This window comes from Balaenoptera borealis, assembly GCF_965194805.1.
Source record: "Balaenoptera borealis genome assembly, chromosome: 8".
NCBI lineage: Eukaryota > Metazoa > Chordata > Mammalia > Artiodactyla > Balaenopteridae > Balaenoptera > Balaenoptera borealis.
In genome coordinates this window covers 88,920,935-88,943,258 of record NC_138865.1, presented here as the reverse complement: position 1 = coordinate 88,943,258, position 22,324 = coordinate 88,920,935, and the positions used below count along the sequence as shown (strand labels likewise).

The following is a 22,324-nucleotide window of genomic DNA, read 5'->3' as shown; positions in this document are numbered from 1 at the left end:
CACTTACTAAATGCCTGTTAGAATGAACAATAATCTGTGCCATAATGAGGTTCTGCTATGAGGGTCCTCTGTGTGGAGCTGCCGTGCTCCTTAGGGTTCACCCTTGCTGATAGAGGCCTAGGGCCAAGTGGCACTGGTAGCTGAGGATGTGCAGAAAAGCAAAAGGCCTGCAGCTGCTCCCACTGAAAGCCTCCCTGTATGCGTGCAGCTCATTCCCTCTCAGACTTTGCGACTCGCACAAGCCCATTCCTTGTCTTTCATGAAAAAAACACAGGACCCGTTGGAGAATGTTCCTGTAGGGACCCATCTGTGGGTAATTCTATGGGGGAGAATTATGGGCAAGGGGGAGAAACATCTTAATAGAATGGAGAGGGATGAAACATTGCTACTCTTGCTTAGCATGGGGATGTCGCTGGAGGGGAATGTAGGAGCTGGTAGCAACACTTCTTATGTTTTAGAAAGTACAGCATACCCTGTGGTTACCAAAACCTTCCACTTTTATCATCTTCTTGAGCCTGTTATCCACCTTGAGAGGCAGGCAAGACAGAGCTGGGGTTATTTGTAGATAAGGAAACTAATATCCAGAGAGGTGAAGTGACTTGCCCAAGGTCATGTTTTGAGCAAAGGCCCACAAAAATGAAGTGACTTTCCCAGGGTTGTGAAGTAATAATCAGAACTATAACATATGGGGTTACTTGTAAAAATTTCTGTGGGTTTTAAACTATTTATTTATTTATTTTTGGCTGCGTTGGGTCTTCGTTGCTGCACATAGGCTTTCTCTAGTTGAGGCAAGCGGGGGCTACTCTTCGTTGCGGTGCGCGGGCTTCTCTTGCTGCAGAGCACGGGCTCTAGGAGCGTGGGCTTCAGTAGTTGTGGTACGCAGGCTCAATAGTTGTGGCTCGCGGGCTTAGTTGCTCCGCGCCACGTGGGATCTTCCCGGACCAGGAAGAACCTGTGTTCCCCTGCATTGGCAGGTGGATTCTTAACCACTGCGCCACCAGGAAGTCCCTCTGTGGGGTTTTCTTTAATAAAATTTTTGAAATCAGAAACATTTTCTAGTAAATTGAGTCCACACAGGGCTTTCAGATATCTCTTGGGAAATTTGACTAGATGACATTAAAGATTTCTTCCAGCAGTGAAATTCTATGAAATTTAGTGTTTACTGTGTCCCAGGTTCACTTAACTCCATAAAGTACAATTACCAGTTTGCAAGTAATTTACAAAACAAATAGCTCTCCTGCCCAGTCAAGCATGGCTGTCTGACTTAGTAGAAAGTCTCAAGCCCATTACTTACTTATTGTATCACCTACTCATCAATCTATTCTTTCCACTCCTACTCCCTATACTGTAGCAACTCTATTACTTGATCAATTGTTCACTTCCTCTGTCAGAGATAACTAGGATTTAGAGCTAAAGGCATAATTTCTATATAAGACTAGAAAGCAGAACTGTTGTGTCTTATTGAGATCTTAATTTAATTCCCATTAAAGGGGAATTGAATTGACTGGATTAGTGAAGTTTCATTCTACTCATTCCTCCTCAGAGAGATGACTGAATCCATGTGTGTATCATATTTGGTAGTAGGATATGGGAATGGAGTTTTCCATAGATCAGGGTAGGAGTAGGATTTTCTAGAAAGGAAAATCTGTCTTGGTTGGATGGACCAAGTTATTTAAATTCTGCCTGATAATTCTGTTCAGTCTCTTTGCATGAGCACAAAGTATTGTACACCCATCTGAACTGGGTAGAAACAGAAGTTAATAGCAGCTCTGTGGAAATAGATACCCTACTTATCTTCTGATCCAGGAGTCCAGGCTCTATCTGCTGCACCACACACTCTTCAGGGTGATAATTGCTCCTATTAGTGTTTCCTGAGAAGTGAAGCATAGTATCCAATTTTAATAATGAAGGCTATGGCAGTAATAACATGTAACATCCTATTTTATTTTCATCAAGAAGACCAAGCCCATCAGATAGAAGGATTATGGGTAATTCTGGGTATTGCTGGCATCTCTGAAGATGGCAATTCTGTCTGGGTTTGTTTTAATTTCTCTCTTGATTACCAAGAACATTCTGACACTTAAGAATAGATGTGCTTGTTGCTGACGGGGAGGGGAGGGCTCATTACAAAGAACTGGGGCAGACCTGCACCCTCTTTTCTTCCAGTGGAACATCAGACTTTGCTACATGACTCCCACACAGGTATCTATCACAGCTGAGCAACTCTGGCTTCCCTAAAATGAGATGAGAATGCTAACAATAAAGGGTGACAATACAGAACATAAAGAAGCACAAAGGAAGTCTTCATCCTCACATTGAACTTGCCCAGGACATATGCTGATGAAATCAGATCTGATCACATCCTGAGCTCCATCTGTTAAAGGTGCTCACAGACACTTAGGAGAATTCCAGGGAAGAAAGACCTGACAATACATTTTCTGCCTGCTAAAGTAACTCCTTCTCTTCTCTCTGGCTAAAAATACAACCAAAGTGTCACTAAAACACACACACACACACACACACACACACACACACACACACACACACCACGCACAAACCCAAAATACAAGAAAGCCTAACATTTGTTGAACAGATTGTGACAGAATATCAATTAGCTAAGTGTTTGGTATGCAAACATCCCCGATGTGAACTCACCAGAGAAGGACTTGCAGGGAGGGGGAACGGAGTGTGTCAGAGAATTAGGGAGCAAGGCAGGCTGCCTCCAAGGGAAAGTGCTGGAACCAAAGCTCAAGACCTAGTTGACAGGTGAGAATGGTGCAATTGCCTTTTACGTCCACCTAGTGGCAGAGTTCTAGCCAGAGTCATCTCTACCTCAACTGGTTCAGATGACGACCATTTACTTGAATGTATAATATAACATTCAGCACTGGCACGGAACCATTTGGAAGGCTGCAATTCTTCAGCAGTGTTCACTTTTGGGCAGGGACTCATCTAGGTTATGCTAACTCTAAACTTCAAGCCCAGGGGATAGAATCTGCTGGAAGCAGGGAGTTGAAGTTTCCAAATTAATAAGACTAAAGCATCATGTTAGGTTCTAGTACATATTCTATGCCAGAGTAGCTAAAACTCCAAGGAGTGAATAAAGAGCAAAAATAGGAGAGGTTAGCATTCAAATAGAGACCCTGTGGAGAGTAGCTGATATGAATAACAGTGGGTCAGTGGCAGGCCAGGGAATGAATCGAGTCTTTTGCTCTGTCCCTTTTGAATTATAAAACAGTTCCTGCAAAGGGCAGTTTGGCTTTAGGATAATTTGGACATGATCTAGAAATTCTGTGAAATGAAAAGAATTCACTGATTAATTACATAGGCCAGCATTTCCCAAGATGTGATATGCATTCATTCCACTTGGGGCAGTGCAGATAATTTCAGATGAAACATCTTTTACTTTAATAGTTCAGTATTTATTTTAATGTACCTTAGAAGAATTATAATTTGTTATACCACAAACCTGTGATTTCACAGGTGATATTGTTGGTTTTCCACTTACATTGGTGATATAAAATTTCCATTTTAAATACTTTTAGGAAAAATAAGTTTATTTGAAGGAAAACATTAAGTAAATAATAATACAGAAGATGTTATTACAAGAATATGGCAAAAATCATGAAGAGAGAATGTAACAATTGGAAAGTTTGGGAAATACTTCATCAAACCAGGAGATAAGGTAGATTGACTTGTAGACAGAAGAGTTCAGAATAGCAGGCAGGTAAAGGAAAATGATAGAACTCTCAGAGGATCTGGATTCCGGTTCCAGCTGCCACTAGGCCTGTGTGACATTGGCCCCCTCTGGATCTCCTTATCTATAAAATAACTCTCATGCCTTGCTTAGCTTTTTTATTTAGCAGTTCTATTTCACTTATTGTTATTGAGATTATGAACAATCATAATGACAGCCAGAGCAGTAAGGTCTGCTATGTGCCAGATTCTTTCCAATAGTCATCATTCTTAATTCTCATAATAGTCATGAAAGGTAGGTGTTATAATACCCATTCCATATATGAGGGAATTGAGGGTGGAAGATCCTGGCCACACAGAACCTGATTTGAATGAACTTAGATCTGACTCTGGAGCCTGTGTTTGTTCCTCTGAACCTGGTTGTATCATAGTAGTTAATTCCTATTCACCCTCAAAATTAAGCTCGAGATCACCTATTCCAGTAAGACTGCTTTGACCTCATCTCTTCATCTTGGTTAGATGTCCCTCCTCTGTGTTCCCTTAACTTTCTATGTATGCTGTTTTTCCTATTTGCCTTTATATTCCCAGCACCCTACACACTTTGGGACACAGATTAGATAGTCAACAAATTGCAGAAAGAGGGAGAGGATGAGGGAGAGGGAAATGAGAAAGAAAGGAGGGAGAGAGGATCAAAAAAGAATATATATTGCTGCCTTATTTTATTAAATATGAAAGAAGTAGAATTGAGAGGCAGGAGAGCAAGGTGGTTAAGATATTGCCTCCTAGATCCAAACCACCCAGCTTTGCCACTTACCAGGTGTTTGACTTAGGGCCCAGGTTCAATACCTGTGCTTCAGTTTCTTCATCTACAAAATAGGGATATTAGTAATACCTACCTTAAAAGCTGTTGTAAAGACTAAATGAACTATCATATATAAAGTACTTAGAAGACCGCCTGGAATATGATAAGCAGGTGCTCAATAAATATTGGCTATTATTATTATTTCTGTGAAATTAATAAAAGGAGAAAAGCTTAACACTGTTGTAAAGTGAAAAAAACACATAATACTATTACACACATAGAGCCTCATCATTTTTCCAATTCTACTTGTTGACCAATGCAGAGTCATTCCAAGGCAGTTATGAATAAAGAGGATTATAGCTAGAGGATACACAATATAATATCTTTATCTTTTCACTTCTATGACAGCAGAATTAAACACTCCACCTCTACTCTTAGAACATTTGGAAATATTGATGTTAAAATTATCATACTGTATTATATTCTAAATTCAGATTTACTTATTGTCTATCACCCTCAATTAGACTGAGTTCCTTGGAGGAAATGACTCCTGTTTGATTCTTCTCTATGTCTCCAATTCTTAGTAAAGGGGCTGGCAAGAAATAAATGTTCAGTAAATGTTTGCTGAATGAACATTATAGAAAAGATGTGTACATGTGAACAATAAAATAAATATTATGTGATATTTATCATACAAGAGGCTCAGATCAAGTGACACTATAGCTCAAAAAGGAGAGATCACCTCTATGTAGGAAAAGGTAGTAGAAAAGAATGGTTAAATCTGTGAACCTTAGAGTCAGACTGCTTTGGTTTTGAGCTCTAACTATGGCGCCTGTGAGCTTATGTGACCTTGGGATGTAACCTAACTTCTTTAAACCTTAATTTCCTTATCAGTGAAATGGGGATAATATTAGTTAGAAGAACTAAATGAGATAATGTTTGTAACATGTCAGGTACCTATTATGTGTTTGTAGAGTAGCTAATATATCATCATCATCATCATCACCAAGGGCTTTGTGATGCGGGCACTCACCATCTGGATGGGCAGACACAAGTGAACAGTACTGAACAGCAAGGAGGTGTGAATAAAGGTACTGTGGGTGTTAGAAAGAATCAAAGCCAAACAGGGAGGGCAAGTGGCACTATTTAATTGGAACATTGGGTATTTTCAGGAAAGTAATGGGGGATAAGATTGGGAAGTTAGCTTTAAATGCCAGACTGACAAATTTAGTCTTTATTCTACACATAATACTGAGACTTTACGGGATTCTAAACAGGGTAGAGACCAGTTCTGAGCCAGTTTTATGGGGAATGTTCTGGCTGTTTGTGCAGGACAATCTGGGGAAGGTGAGGGGAGACAGAAGCAAATAAACCACTTAGGAAGCTTCTCCAATACTTCCAATGAGAAGTTGAGGTCCCCCTCTGGGATGGTGGTATGGGAAAGGAAAAGAGGGAATGAGCATGTGGGATATTGGGAAGAATAAACTCAGAACTGTGTCCAACTGGATGTGAGAAGCAAAGAGAGGAGGTGGAGGCAGAGGCAAAGACAATTCTGAATTGGATTGCCAATTAGAACTGGATGGCCAGGAACAAGGTGCTGCTCTTCTATAGTAGAATAGTTAAGAATGGCAGAAATAAAGTGTAGGAGAGACTGGTTTTAGGGGGAAGATATATTTGCTTTTTGCTATGCTAAGTTTAAGGTGCAGTGGGATATTCAGGTAAAGAATGATATTCAAGAGACACGAAAATGTGATCTTACAACTCAGACTGGTAATTATTTAGAAGATATCTGCATAAAGGTAATAGCTAAAGGTATAGAGTTGGATTGTCTGTCTTAAGTGTGAGAGAGAAAAGACACAGAGGAGTCATCCTTGGGAAGTACTTCTCATAGCTAGAGGAGTAAAAGAGAAGTGTGTGGGGGGCTTCCCTCGTGGTTGAGAATCTGCCTGCCAATGAAGGGGACACGGGTTCAAGCCCTGGTCTGGGAAGATCCCACATGCCGCGGAGCAACTAGGCCTGTGAGCCACAACTACTGAGCCTGCGCGTCTGGAGCCTGTGCTCCGCAACAAGAGAGGCCGCGACAGTGAGAGGCCCGCGCAACGCGATGAAGAGTGGCCCCCGCTCGCAGCAACTAGAGAAAGCCCTCGCACAGAAACAAAGACCCAACACGCCAAAAATAAATAAATAAATAAATAAATTTTTTAAAAAAAGAGAGAGAAGTGTGTGGAGGAGGAAGAGGGGGAGGAAGGAGGGATGAAGAACACATTACCATAGAAGCCAAGAACACAGCAACGTAAGTGCTCAGAGGAATCGTGAGCTACAGTGAAGTCACAGAGAGAGCGAAGTGAGAAGGGACCACTGGACTTGGCCATTAGGAAATCATTGCTGACTTATGAGAGAACAATATGTGGAAGAGAAAACTAGATTGTGGATGCAAAGGAAAGAAGAAGTTATGTGGGGAAAGGAAGCAGTTGACTTGAGAGTACACTGTTAGTTCTGGAAGTTCAGGAATGTGAGGACAGAGATGTGATGGGGGCTCAAGGTGGGAGCAGACTTGTTCTTCCCCAGATAAATGACCACACATCAATGTTTATTCAGAGATGCTTATTGTCTATTCGTTAAGAAATAGAAAGCAATATTGGTGGAGGAGGCCGGAGGAGGGACTTTGGAACAAACTAAAGTGAAAGTCAGGTTACAGCCATTCTAAAGTCATAGACCGTGTTATCTGTATGTGTACAGTAGCATCTGTTTCAGCAGAGACAGAACTTATTTATCATGCATCAACAGGCTGTGAGAGAGAGGGAAACCAGAAACTCTCCTTCTCCACTAAGGAAAACAAAGCATGATCAACTCCTTGAAAAGAATTTAAAAAGTTTGAAAAAGTATTTTAGCAAGGAAAGAACACCAAGAAAAAAAAGTGTATGATAGCTTCCCTTTCTTGACTTTTCCACCCAAATGCACTCCAGGACAATGCCCAGGTGCATCATTAGAACACTTCTAATAATACTATTAACACTACCCGAGTTTATGGCATGTCTATCTACACAGTGCTTTTCATTTTATAGAAAGCTCTCATGATCTCTTTTATCCTCCCAGAATCCCTGGGAGGTATTACTTTTTCTCTGTTTTATAAGGGAAGAAACTGAGAATCAGAAAGAATTGAGCGATTTTCCCCCAAATTACACAGCCAGGAAATGGTAGAGTCCCAAATCCCTTGCTCTTTTTTTCTACACGTTTTCAAATTCCATTCACACGGTCTTCACAGCATAACACTCCATGTATGGGATGATAAACCAAAGAGTAGCAAAGTGATCGCCCTCTTTTCTATAATTCTATCAATATGGCCTAAAACTACATCAGTTTTGGGGCACTTTTATTAGGTCAAGTTTCTCACTGAATAGTATCCAGTGCTCCCTTTTCACCCCCATCATAAAGAGCCCCAGGGCAGAAGTTCTTAGCAATGTGTTTCCCTCCCTCCCACATCTGCCCAGTTCAACCAGGCCTCTGAAATGCATGAACAAGGCCTCAATACTTACTTAAATGTGCTCCAGATGGGTCAGGAGGCAGGAAAGCAATTCTCTCCCTCAATATCTAGTTTGGTCTAGTAGGAAGAAGGCCAGAATTGGAGGCTGCAGGCTCAGGTTTCATACTCAAACTACCAGTCTAGCTCCGTGACCCTAGTAAAATCACTTTACACTCTGAGCACCAGTGCCTTGATCTGAAAAATGAGGATACTAATAGCTATTTTATAAGTTTGCTGCAAAGATTCAGGGAAGCACTTGTGAAAGTGGCCCTGTGATGGGTTTGACATTCTGATATTCTGCTGTAACTGTCTTGAAATTCTTAATAGTTTTTGAAGGAGGAGCTCTGTATTTTCATTTTGGACTGGGCCCTGCAAATTATGTTGCTGGTCCTGCATGTATGTCCTTGGCCAAGTCACTTAACATTTCTGGGCTCCAGTCCATAATTAATTAAATTCTTAGGAAAGAAATTGTTAGGAAAATTCTCAATCCTCCTTCTATCTACCTATTAGCAAAATTTGACACGGTTGATCACTCCCTCCTCCTTGAAACATTTTTTCCTCTTGACTTCCAGAACACTACACTTTCCTCGCTATTCTCTGCCTCACTGGCTGCTCCTTTGCTGTTTTTTCCCTAATCTATTTGCACGTCCAAAACTAAACTCCTGATCATCTCCTGCAAGCCTGCTCCTCCCAGTCTTCTTTGTCTGTTAATGGTACCTCCATCTTTCCAGTTGCTCAGACCAAAACCCTTGTCATAGTCTTTGATTCTTTATCACTCACTGCATATCCAGTCTGTAAGCTACTCCAGAGTCTGACCACTTCTTCATCACTCCCATCACAGTTCAAGCCTTAATCATCTGGATTCTGCAGGATCCTTCTAACTGGTCTCCCTGCTTCCACCTCCTCCCCTGTCCCCATGGTCTGTTCCTTATGTAGGATAATCCTTGAAAAATATGCCAGGGACTTCCTTGGAGGTCCAGTGGTTAAGACTTCATGCTTCCACTGCAGCGGGCGCAGGTTTGATCCCTGGTTGGGGAACTAAGATCCTGCATGCCAGGCAGCATGGCCAAAAATTAAAAAAAAAGTCAGATGGCATCAATCCTCTGTTCAAAACCACCCCATGACTATCCATCTCAATCAGAGTAGGCACCCCTACAAGGGGCAATAAGCTACCTCTCTGAACCCACCTCCTACCACTTCCTCACCTCAGGCCATTTGCCAGTGCCTCTCTGCCTACAGTGCCCTCCCAGATGGCAGCCTGACTGGCCCCTCACCTCCTTCAGTCCTGAACAACTGTCGCCCTGTTTAAAATAGCAACCACCATCAACTTTCCCCCCTTGTTCCTTATCCTATCATTCCATGCTCACTTTTCTTTCTTCTTTTCGAAAAATTAATTAATTTATTTATTTTTGGCTGCATTGGGTCTTCATTGCTGCGCGGTCTTTCTCTAGTTGCGGTGAGCGGGGGCTACTCTTTGTTGTGGTGTGTGGGCTTCTCATTGCGGTGGCTTCTCTTGTTGCGGAGCACGGGCTGTAGGCACGTGGGTTTCAGTAGTTGTGGCACGTGGGCTCAGTAGTTGTGGCTCGCGGGCTCTAGAGCGCAGGCTCAGTAGTTGTGGCGCACGGGCTTAGCTGCTCCGCAGCATGTGGGATCTTCCCGGACCAGGGCTCAAACCCGTGTCTCCTGCATTGGCAGGCGGATTCTTAACCACTGCGCCACCAGGGAAATCCTAACTGCTATATCTTCAGCACAGAGGTCAGTGCCAGTGAATGACAGTAGAAAGAGCTCTGGAACAGATGATGGTATTACTAAGTAACAGCAGCATCAGCCCCTCTGAGTGTATAAAGTACGTTCACAGGCTGCACACCCATGAGGCTGGCCCTGCATACAGGAGTGAGGGCGTTTATGGGGACTGCTCTGGGCTAAGCCTCCTCCTAGATTATACTGTGGGGATAGAAAGGTGAATCAGGAGTGGTAACCACCCTCAAAGGGTTTGTGGCCTAGAGAGAGGTATCATGTATATATGCAAATAACTCTAGAACAAGGCAGCTTTTGTTAAAAATATCCGGCCTTTAATGCCTAACATCTCACATACTGCTAACGACTCTAGACTTCACTATGGAGGGAAAGGGTAATGAACTATGGCTTGTAAATTTACTGACTGGCTATTTTTGTCCCAGACAAGTTCCTGCTGTGGCCTGCTTATCACACCAGAGACACCTTGCCTGACTTCCAATCTAGTTTGCCCCAAACTCACTCCACCTGCCCCCTCCACCCAATATTGCTCCCTAATTACTGTTAACTTGAGATCCCACCCTCATATAGTCCCTCCACATTCTGCTCTTAGATATCAGAACATGGGGTGGAAACAGCTTAGGCAGGCTGCAGCAGGGTGTAAAGGGTCTAAATATTATCTTCCTCCAATAAAGATGTGCATATCTCTATGGGCCTACAGTACACAGAACTCAGGGACTAACATCTGTCCACCTTCGTCCACCTTTGTAGTCTGACAGCCTTGCTCAGTACATGGCACAGAGGAGGCATTCAGTAAGGTTTGCTGAATCGTTGAACTGGGTCTTATGAGCTTTAAGGATAATTGTGTTTAAGAAGTAATTCTGCATCTTCTGTAAGGTGTCCTAGAAGTATTCTAAAAGGTTATCTTATTTCATTATCATAAGAAATAACCTGATCAGTAAGAATTAAAACATATCAAATAAAGCGACTAATTTAAAATGCCAGTTTAAATTATAAAACACTCCTGTTTTATAATTTTCAAAGCTACTTTAGTTTGTATTTGAGTTTTTAAAACCCTGTATCTGAAAATCCAAAAATTATCATGAGATAAATTGCAAGTTACACTTTCCATTCCCTATAAGACTTCTTGGAATAGGGACTCCCTGGAGTTATCTGAACTTTTAGGTAGAGATTAACTTACGAGAAAGACTGGGGAACCGAGAAACTTAAAGCTAGAGCTTAGGATCTAGTAATTAAATACCACATTAAGTTTTGGTGGTAAGCCCTTGAGTGCTTGTTATATAGTTCTCAATATTTTTCAGTGTGTTTGAAAAACCTTCTTCTCTCATATGTTCACATCACACATACATTTTCATACCCAGGCAAGATCAAGCATAACAAGATGACCCATCTTATAATCAGTAAGATGTGGTGCCACCAGTAAGTAAGAAAATTTGGGGCAGGTAAATCTTTCCCCTCCTTGGTTCTCAATTTCTCTGTGTATAAAATAGGGGGAGGGACTAGATGGTTTAGGAGGAGATGCTAATGCCTTAAGAGTCTATGGAAGTAGAGGGCATCTATTCACATTATAAAGGTTTTCTCTTTATAAAGGATTCCCTTCAGGTTTTCTCTGAGTTTCTTTAGTGCATTTAAACTGTGACTTGACTTACCAAAATCTTGTCACTGTATTTTTATTACTAATAACAGCAGCTAACCCTTACTAAGCAGGTTGAATATGCTAGGCACCATGTATTCAATATGACAGGCACATATGAAATGCATTATTTGATTCAGTCATCCCAATAACCTCATGAGGTACATACCAATATTGTCCCATATTGTAGGTAGGTAAACTGGCTCCAAGACTAAGTGGCCTAAGGTGACTGAATTAGGGAATGTGGCAACACTGGAATTCAAACTCTCTTCACTTCAGTATCTGACTCCAGATACAGTGTTAACCCTGTATCTCACAGACCTTTTGCCTGTAATAGGAGGTGGTCAGTGTCCCTTTCCTTGGTGAACAATCCTGATCCTCTGTGCCTCTTTGCCTTCACAAATCGGGTGACCGATTGAAGATGGGTTATTCCCTTGGTTTCAACTTAATTTCTGTGACATAATGTGCTGATATTTTCATTAGGAAATGCTTTTTGACCTTCCCTGGATGAGTCACAGTGGATTTCACTAGTTATCTTGAGTCACTTGTGAATGATCAGGTGAGCAGAAGAGGGTTCAAATTTGCTTTGAATTCCTCATTTAGTTCTTTATGTCTATTATCTACGTCTAACAGCAAGACTTTCCATTACTTTGCATCAGGTTAAGATGAAAAAATGCCACATGCAGGAAAACAATATAAGATTAATTTCGCATCTTCATAATTTTCACATTCATAATATTCACTTTCACGAGAACTGTGTGAGGTGGGCAAGTCAGGAATTATTCACCCACTTTGCAAATGAGGAAGGATAGTCACGAAAAGGGGAAGTGATTTGTTCAAGGACATCGAGCTGGTTAGGTGCTAGACTTGGTGTTCTTCATATACTATGCCACCTCTGTATGTAAAAAGGAACATCGGACTCAGGCACTTCTTAGTAGAGCCAAATGACTGCCATACCGGAGGCTGTGACGTACCAGCCTGTGGCTGCAGGGCTGCTTGTATAACTAGCCACTGTGGTGGAGGAGGACATAGCACCAGCTGTGCCCCCTGCTCACACCTGTTCAGTATGATAAAGAAAGTAGAAGTAGCCAGCAGCTGTGGTCCAGCTAGATAAAACTTTTAGGCAGGAAATCAAGTGTCAAGTGAACTCGGATATGTGTGTGTTTTTAACTGTTAGTTACTTTTGACATTTTAAAAAAGGGTTCTTGTGGAAGTCAGACCAAACAGCAGGAAGGTATTGCAGCAAGATGGATTTGGGAAAGGACCAGTCTCACTTGATGCTCCATCAGACACCTGATTCTCATCAAGAAGAGAACCATGTTCCAGGTAATGAAAGAGACCTTAAGAGGTAGTGGCTGTTGGGAAGGATTGGACTATGATTATTTTCCTCTTTTTATGGCTCTGGCAAAAAAGGTGCATAATTGGATACGTTCATATATTAGAAAGGAAGAATTGGGGCTATATAACTTTCTGAGGTGCCTTCTAGCACTAAGATTCTAATAAGCCAGAGAAACACAAGGAAATAATAAATAAATTATTAATAATATATATAAATGAAAGATAACGAAAATACCCAATACCAGATAGTTGTGGTAAAACAAATACAACCATATACTTCTTTGGTAGCATAAATATAGTGAAACTTTTGGAAAGGGATCTGGCAATAAGTAGCAGTTCTTTTGACTCACTAATCTTAGTTTTTGGATCTATCCTAAAGCAGCATTTTTGCTGCCTTTGCAGAACCCTAGGCCTTGAGGCAGTGATTTAAAACTTTTTAATGCCATGGATCCCTTTGGCATTCTGATGAACCTCTAGACCCCTTCTTAGACTAAGAAGTCTAAATACATAAAATTCAATACATAGGATTATAAAGGAAGCAATTATATTAAGATAAGTTATCAAAATAAAAAACTATGATATAATAATATGTGTGCTTATTTATAGATGCATTAAATAACAAGATCCAGTGGTGGATCTAATTACCACTGTATCAAATCAAATAAATGATATTTTAAGGTATCTGCAATAACTGTAACGTTATATGAAGAAAATCTGTAATTTCTTTTTGTGACAAAATCACACACTGCTAAAGCTACCGTGGTTTGTTACCTACGTTCATAATTGAAGGAAATGGTCATTTAAATTAAAGATTGGTAAAAATAAAAGTATAATTTTCCCCCGTCCAAGTTCACCATTAAGGACTTCTGTCCTAAAAACAAAAGGTGCCATGGTCCAAGGGGCATTTTCTCTTTTAGGGGGTCCCGGTGCAAATTTGAAATCATTCTATAGTCTCTAAGAAGTTCTACATCAAAGACCCAATGTTAACTTTTCACAAACTTGGATGGCAACAGAACCTTTCTTGATAATAACTTTAATATTCCAAAGAACTTGGAGAAACATCATCCAAAGGAAAAATATACAAAAGAAAAAAAGCTGTGTACATGAAATATTTATTATAATTTGATCTACAATGGCAAAAAAAATAACTGGCAAAAACCTAAATGTTCAATACGAGTGGAATGAGTGGATAAATGAGAATACATCAACTTGATTAAGTATCATGTAGCTGCTAAAGTTATAATTATGAGGACGAGATGATGGAATATATTTTTGATGTATCAGGTTAATAAATGATAAAACTGTGGTATGCCATCATTACAACTTTAATATAGGGACTAGATGAATGCGAGGAATAAAATGAAAACAGGTTATAGGATGGCAGAACATGGCTGATTTTTTTCTTTTATGTTTGTACAATATGTACACTATTTTGAAAAAATTAATAGGTTGGTAGCACACTTATGTACAAATACTGACCTTTTCATTTAAAAAATGTTGACCGAATGTTTGCTCCCAGGCATTCTTCAGAGGCACAAGAATAAATAAGATATAGTTCTTGTCCTCAAAAGGCTAGGAGAAAAACTTACACACCCAGTAAAGGGATTCTACCATTTTTCTATAGGACTCTTTTCCTGTTAATGCCACAATTCATCACTATCTCCCATAACTTTCATTTTGATCCTACAGAAGTCATTGGAACTCGGAATTTAAGAAACAGAGAGCAACTCAGAAAAAGAAAAGCTGAAGCACAAGAAAAGCAAACTTCACAATGGCAATTTGGGTATGGTATTGCTGCAAGGGGAAAGGAACTGATATTTATCTAGCATATGCTACTTGTCAAGTGGTGCTGAGCACTTTAACACACTATATTTCATCTTTCCAAAAATCCCATAAATTAGGAGCTGTTCTCCTTATTTTACAAAAAAAAGAAAAAGAGAAGAAACCAAGTCTCTGAAGGTTAAATCTCTTGCCTAAAGTCACCCATCTAGTAAAGTGATGGGAACAGAATCTTATTTATGGTCTCTTTTAATTACAGTACCAGGTGATCAAATTATGTATATTGTAGAGAGGCCTGGTGTTCAACCACCCTAGTAATGTAACCATAGAAGTATCTGTTGGGAGCGGGAGACAGCATTGAGAAGACCCCCAAGCTTGTTCTCCAAGCTTTCTATTAGTGAAATTCTTCTTGAATGAGTGTAGTTAACTCTCCATGGAGTAAACCAAAGCACTGTCTGTAAATGAGTGATGGAAGAGTTTGAGAGTTCCTAACTGTCCAAAGTCAGCTGTATGTAATCTCAGGAAGGGAGTACATGAACATGACTATAAATTAGGCGGCATCTAACTGCACCATTTAGAATATAACTGTGAAAACAGAGGTATTGCCTGCTTGGAAATAGAAGAGGGGAGCCCAAGGAGCCAAAGTACAGCATCCATCTGAGCCAGGGTTTCTCAACGCTGGTGTTGTTAATGCTGTGGGTAGGAGACTTCTTTGTGTGGGAGGCTGTCCTGTGCATTGAAGATGTTTAGCAGCATCACTGGCCTCTAGAAATCCACAGGACTCTCCCCTCCCCATCGTGACAACCAAAAATGTCTCCAGACCTTGTTAAATGTCTCCTGGGGTCAGGGGAGAGGAGGTAAAATGCTCCCAGTTGAGAACCACTGATCTAAGCACTCTTCTTCTTTAAAATTTTTTTGATTAAGATTTAGGTGTGTATTTCTTCTTTTACTGTAAAAATGTTTCCTTCAATGGTAAAAATAACATAGGTATACATTTTTCACAGGGCCGGGCTCTGCTTTGTGAAAAAAACCCCCAAAAAACATAGGTATACATTTTTCTAGGCATCATTTTTTAAAAAAACTTACAGTACAGATGTTTTAAGTACCTATTCCCACTGTGGACTGAGTATCGTCTGTTCTGCAGCAACACATGTTTCTACAACACCAGTTAGCTCACATATGATTGGTAAATAGGAGAATGATGTCAGTATAATGTGGAAGTTGTGTTAGTTCATAATTTTTCCTACTCAAAAGAAGCCAGAATAGTGGGAATAGAGTTAAAACCTTCACAGGAAAGGAAAAAGCCTTCAGCTTGGCTGCTGTATAGACAGGATCCTTTTCAGCCTGCATCCGGGGCTTCTTCCCCAGAGAAGGACATTGGTAGCTTTGCAAAGATCTCCACATATAGCAGGTTGCATTTCCTCCTGTGCTCAACTTAGCTGCAGCCCTGCTGGCTCAGAGCACCCTTATTTGCATGATCTCAGCACTGAAAGCCTGCATTTACACTGTTGCTTTTGTGCATTTTTACCATCCCCGAGGCAGCCTCCAGCCATAGTAAGCTGCCTGTCTGGACTATCCAAGTTATCTCTCCCCTGTCCCAATTACTGTTTATGCTAGTGTTAAAAAGTTGCATAGGATTTGAGTCATTTGCCCCAACTTTATTTTTTCCCAATAAGCACTGGCACTTTTAGTGCATGATTTTGCAGAAAGTGAGGTTTTTCAGGAATGCATATATGTTATAGCAGAAACTTCTGTACTCAAGTCCTCTGGCAGGTGACTCTGTTGAAGAACACCCAATTAGTTCCCCTAATTCCTTACTCACCAAGCAATCTTCTGATCATTACTTGCCTTCCCAAGTACTTGCTACAGAGAGAGTGTATTCGTTTGTTAGCCCAAGCATTGTGACTTTGCATTTCTCACTGTTCATTTAAAAATTGGTCTTGAGGTTTACGTATCAATCTCTTTGAGCTGGTTGATGAGCTCTGACCCTAGAAATGGAGCTGGTTTCAGTATACTCATAGAATTGGGCTTCTGTGCTCATTGGTTTGGGGGGGGGCAAGGCTGAAGAAGTCACTGGAGTAGGTGGAACCTTGGTGAGCCTCTTGGCAGCTGGCTGGCCTTGCTGTTGTGACACATATCTATACTACTGAGGGCTGTCCTCACTACAACATTCTACACAGTGAAACCTTAGTTCCAGAGAGAAGCGGTAGAGTGTAATAGTTAAGAGCCCGGCTGCTAAAGCCAGATGGCTAGATGACTAGATTTGAAGAGTGGCTCCCTCACTTCTTAGCCATTTCACCTTGGACAAGTTATTCAACCTCTCTGTGCTTCAGTTTTCTCATCTGCAAAATGGAGATAATAATAGTATCTACCTCATAAGTTGATGTGAAGACTATATGAGATAACAGAATAAGTAAATTACTTAAAACAGTGCCTGGCATATAGGAAGCACCATATATATATATATATATATATATATATATATATATATATATATATATATATATATATATATATATATTTCCGATATTAATATAAGAGTACTAGTTTCTATCTGGATGATTCATTCATATAAGTTATTACATGCAATTCTTAGAACAACCACATGAGGTTGGGCAGATACTATTTACTCCATTTTACCTGTGAAGAAACCAAGGCATAGAGAGTTTAAGTGACTTGCCCATGATCACATAGCTGATAAGTGACAGAGTACAGATTAAATTTTAGGCCACACAGATATATTTGTATCTTTTGGGAAACTACCAGGAAGAACATGGAACATTACTCAGATTTCCCTCATATAGAGATCTACATAACAAATTATTTAGGATTTAATTTCTAGGATAATAATGTTGCCTGAAGAATTCACATACATCATCTTTTTAAAATCTGACAATAAGGACTTTATAATTTATCTTGTTACCTTGGTTACTTGGAATTAAACTTCCAAATGCTGAGGTACCATATCATTTTTACCTTCTATATTATTTTTAATATTTATTTTAAACTGTACTATTACAATATGTACCTTTTTTATATTGACTTCAAACTGGTTTTGATAAGACAACCTTTAAAAAAATTTAATTATGGAAAATTTCAAACACACAAAAGTAGAATAGGGTATACATTTTTTAAGTGTACAAGGAACTGCGAGCACTGCATAGGTGTAAAAAACACTGGTCTTATCTCCAAAGACTGTCTTGTTTACTAAAAGAAATAGGGTTTCTCCAGAAATAACTACAGGATGAGGCAGCCTATGTTCTCTACTTTAAGCATAATCCTCATAATAAATCCTATAGGAGTGGTAAGCAGGGAGAGCATTTCAGCCCTGTGGTCTGTTGGAGAAGGCTCCACGGGGCAGGTAGCATAAAACAGAATTTCAATAGGTTTAGAAAAATGATGAAATGCTTATTTATAGTATCTTTTTCTTCCCCCAAGTCCGTCTATGTTAGCCATCTGTATTTGGTTATATTTGCAGTACCTAACAATTTGTCATTGGTTGCAATACCCATGCATATCCTTTCATCTTCTAGATCTTTAGCTATTGGTTCAGAGTAGGTATAATATGACCACTCATGCCTTTCCACCAAGCTGCTTTACCTCAAGGAAGTGTTTTTGCAGCTTTGGAGCTTTGGACCCAGCTTTGGCCACTTAGCCTGCTTTACACAAGACACTGTATTAAATAAGCAAGCCATATACATCATTCACCTGCAGGCTGCACAGGTGAGGAGCAGGCCTGCATTGCAGATCTAGGAACACAATCATATCAGTTTACCCAGGGTATAGAGAAATGAATTCACATAGACTAAACCCAAAGAGACTAGTATATAAACAAGAATGCCAGTCTATTAATTTATAACATCAACGATACATTTTCCATAACCAAACTTTAAGTATATGCTCTCAAACGCGTGCACACACACACACACACACACACACACACAAACGCTACACTCACCAAGAATGTTCCTGTTGAGCAAGGCATCAAAGACAAAAAGTCCTGAGGATCATTTCCTCTCCTGACAATTGAGAGCATCTAGAACTGCTTCTTCATTTTACAAACAAGGAGACTGAGGCCCAGAGAGAGATTAAGTTACTTGTTCAAGGTCGTGCAACAAGGCAGTGGGAGTCCTGGGACTGTTATTACCAAATGTATAATTGAATTCTGGAGCCCTGTTGCTGACACTAATTCTGATTTCTCTATAGAGAGAAAAAACACAAGCGGCAGAGAACAGGAAAAAGAAGTGAAAGAGGCAGAAAGAGACAACAAAATACAGAAACGAAGGTGGAGCCTGTGTCACAATTAGAAAAGGAAATGATGGAGAAAGCACCAGCACCTACAGAGAAAGAAACTGAACCACCCAGGTGTGTGACCGAAGCTCTCCTGCCGGTAGCCTCCACGCAAAGAGTTGTACCCAAGAAACATTTTTCTGAAATAGGTCAAGAAAGCATTATCCATCAGGAAAATTCTTCTGAATACCAAGAAACAGCAGTACAAAACCACCCTTCTGAAATACGCCAAGATATGGCTGAATCTGAAGACCTCTCTTCTAAAATGTGCCAAGAAATAGCTGTATTTCAAGACCATCCTTCCAAAATGTGCCATGATATGGCTCAACCTGAAGACCTCTCTCTTAAAATGTGCCAAGAAACTGCTGCAGCCAAAGCCCTTTCTTCTAAAACATCTGAAGATATAGCTGACCTGGAAGGATGCCCTCTTGAAGCATACCCCAAACCAGATGTGCCTAAAGGCTACACTCTTGAAACATACCAAAAAAGAGCTGAACCTGAGGAACACAATTCTGAACTAGGTCATGGAATAGCTGAGACTGAAAACTTTGTTCCTAAAACACAAGAAATAGCTGTGCCTAAAGAGCTTTCTATAAAAACATACCAAGAAACAGTTGAAACTGAACACTTTTCTCATAAAACATATAAAGAAATTGCTGTGTCTAAAGCCGCCTCTCATAAAACAATCCAAGAAACACCTGCTCCTGAAAAATATTCACCTGAAATATACCAAGAAACACCTGGGTCTGAAGACTATTCACCTGAAATATACCAAGAAACAGCTGGGCCTGAAGACTATGCACCTGAAATATACCAAGAAACACCTGGGCCTGAAGACCTCTCTACTAAGACATATAAAGATAAGGATGTGCCTGAAGAATGCTTTCCAGAACTGTACCAAGAAAGAGGTGGGCCCCAAGACCAGGATCCTAAAGCACACCAGGAAGATGCTAAGGATGTTTATATTTTTCCTTGAGGTAGGGTCTTTTTTATTGGGGTCAAGCTAGTGACATGCCACTTATTTGTGTTCCCTGTTCATAATCAGAGCACCAGATAGGTTTATCTCCCTTGGAGCGGTGATTTATTGCTTTCTTTGACAATCCTGGGTTATCCCAGTTATCTCAATGGGTATCATCAATGTCTTTGGCTAGTTTCAAGTGAAAAATGTTTTTTCATTCAACCAATATCTGTTTGGTATATTACCATATAATTAAAAGAAAATCATTGAAACTATAAGTGTGTATAGTGGGTACTTGTGCATACTATCCATTTTGGGAAGCTTTAGCCAGTGAAGAAAAATGAACCCCATATAGAGTGAATTATGTGCAAAATATTTTAAAGGACAATTACATTTAGATTAACAAGATAACTTGGTGAATAAAGGTTTTTCTAGAAAATTAAAATTCCCTGGCAAACTAAAGGTAAGTAAATTCATGGTACAAGCTACCGAGGGAGATACAAAGGCATAAAATATGATCCTGGTAATAGGGAGCTTGTTCTTGTAGGACTTACCAGGCTTACCCCAAACCCTTTCTATTTAAATATTTGCTCCTGAAAAGCTTTCTCCTCTGCATAGCATTTAAGAAATAATGTGACCTTTCTTCAGTTTGACTTGTCTCAGGGACATAACTGAGAGCCTTGATTCTCTTTGTGCACTACTGTACACCGTATAAGAAATGGGCTGTCTAGCAGACAATAGCTATCCCCAGGGAATTGTGTTCTAAAGAAATCCCTTTGGTAGCTTATTTTCTCTTTCTCCTAAAATATGAGTGCAACAAAAACCTGGGGTTACTGTATTCCAAGTAATACAGGTTTTGAGGAAATACCTTTTAAAAAATTACAGTAAAAGCAGACATATGAAGCACTACTTGTACTGACAGGAGTCCCCTGATGGAGAAGCAGCTCTAATCAACACAGTGCCCAATTCTAAGAGTTTCATTTTAAACCCAGCAAGGTTAAGATGGGCAATTAATTAATGCTTATTTTGTTTTGGGCTTTGTCTTACCAAACAAGTGGAAATATCTACCTTTTTGCTGATTGTGAAATTGTCATAGTAATAAATTATAAATGTTTATTATAATAAATTAAAGCAATATATAAGTGACTGTAGAGTAAAAGTTCCCTATAATACCATCTCCTATCTCTGATCCCCAAGGTTAAGTTTTTGTTTTGTTTTAACAAATGAGATGGTATCAATCCAATACATTCCATTTTATAACCTGCTTTTTTTTCACATACAATATATATTGTGGCCATCTTAATGACATCTTTTGTAACAATTGTACAGTATTATACGTACAATAATTTATTCAACCAATCCCTATAATGATGAACACTTAGATTACTGCCAGGTTTTACTATTACAACAATGTTCAATGAACATCATTGGAAGTAACATTTATTTAACTAACATTTATTTGGCACTTTCTATCTGCCAGACACTGTATTAAACATTTCATGTGAATCACTTTATTCAGTGTTAAAAACCCTAGTGGATGAATAATATTATCCTCATTTTATAGATAAGGAAACTAAGGCACTGGAAGCTTAAGTTGGTCTGATTACTTCCTTTGGACAAATCCCTAGAAGTTGAATTGCTGGGCCAAAGGGTACCAGTATTTAAAGTCTGGATACATTCTGTCAGACTAGCCTCCAAAAATGTTGTAGCAATACACAGAAACCAAGAATTTATGTAAGTGCCTGTTGCCCATGCCCTTGACAACACTGCATATGATTGTTTTAAAAATCTATGCCTATTATGCTAGGTTAAAAAAAAACCAAACTAATTGTTTTAATTCCCACTTTTTTATGACTAATGCTGCTAGACATATTTTTATGATTATTATGAATTCAGTATTTTTCTTTTGAGAATTGCCTGTTTGAATCCTTGTTCCATTTTATATTTGGGATATCTACCTTTTTGATTGATTTAAAAAATCTCTATAAATAATAGTTATTAAATCTTTACCTACATATAAGTTGCAAATATTTTTCTAGTTGTTTGTGGTTTGACTTTTTTTGTAGTAGTTTGGCATTTATATGACAAAATTTTAATGTTAGTTTTTAGTTATTCAAACCTGTCACGATTTTAATTCTTAATGATTCAAACCTGTCAGTCTTTTCCCTTATGGCTTCTGGTCTGTGGTCTGCTTAGAAAGGCCTTTATAATCTTAAGATTAAAGGAATATTCTATTGTTTCTACAACATTTACTGTATCTTAATGTTTAAATCTTTAATTCATCTGAGATTTGTTTTTGTGCAAAGTGTGAGGTAGAGTTTTTTTCTCCAAGTGGATAGCCAATCATCCCAATACCATTTATTAAATGTATTTTCATATTTTATTTTATTTTACAGAAATGAAGGAAAAACCCAAAGCAGAAGAACCAGAGATACCAGCAATTCCAAATGTTCCTCAAGAGATTCACCCAGAAAATGAAATTTGTAGTTCTTTTGTTATAACCATGTTCAACTATCATAGTTGTCCAACAAAATTCACATCTTACTACAT

At 39.4% G+C, this 22,324-nt stretch overlaps 1 protein-coding gene across 3 annotated transcripts in view; it reads left to right on the top strand.

Moving 5' to 3' along the window:
• Positions 1–22,308, top strand: part of HEMGN (hemogen) — a 42,719-nt gene extending 20,411 nt beyond the window's left edge. For 2 of the 3 annotated variants that reach the window (XM_082404079.1, XM_082404080.1), the window contains 4 exons: positions 12,610–12,735; positions 14,437–14,530; positions 18,733–19,793; positions 22,171–22,308. In XM_082404079.1, the coding sequence (XP_082260205.1) occupies positions 12,610–12,735; positions 14,437–14,530; positions 18,733–19,792 (1,280 nt within the window). In that variant the 3' untranslated portion in view covers position 19,793; positions 22,171–22,308. Of the gene's footprint in view, positions 1–5,472; positions 5,590–12,609; positions 12,736–14,436; positions 14,531–18,732; positions 19,794–22,170 lie in introns of all 3 variants that reach the window. The other variant, XM_082404081.1, reaches the window with a different exon arrangement.
• Positions 22,309–22,324: the final 16 nt, after the last annotated feature.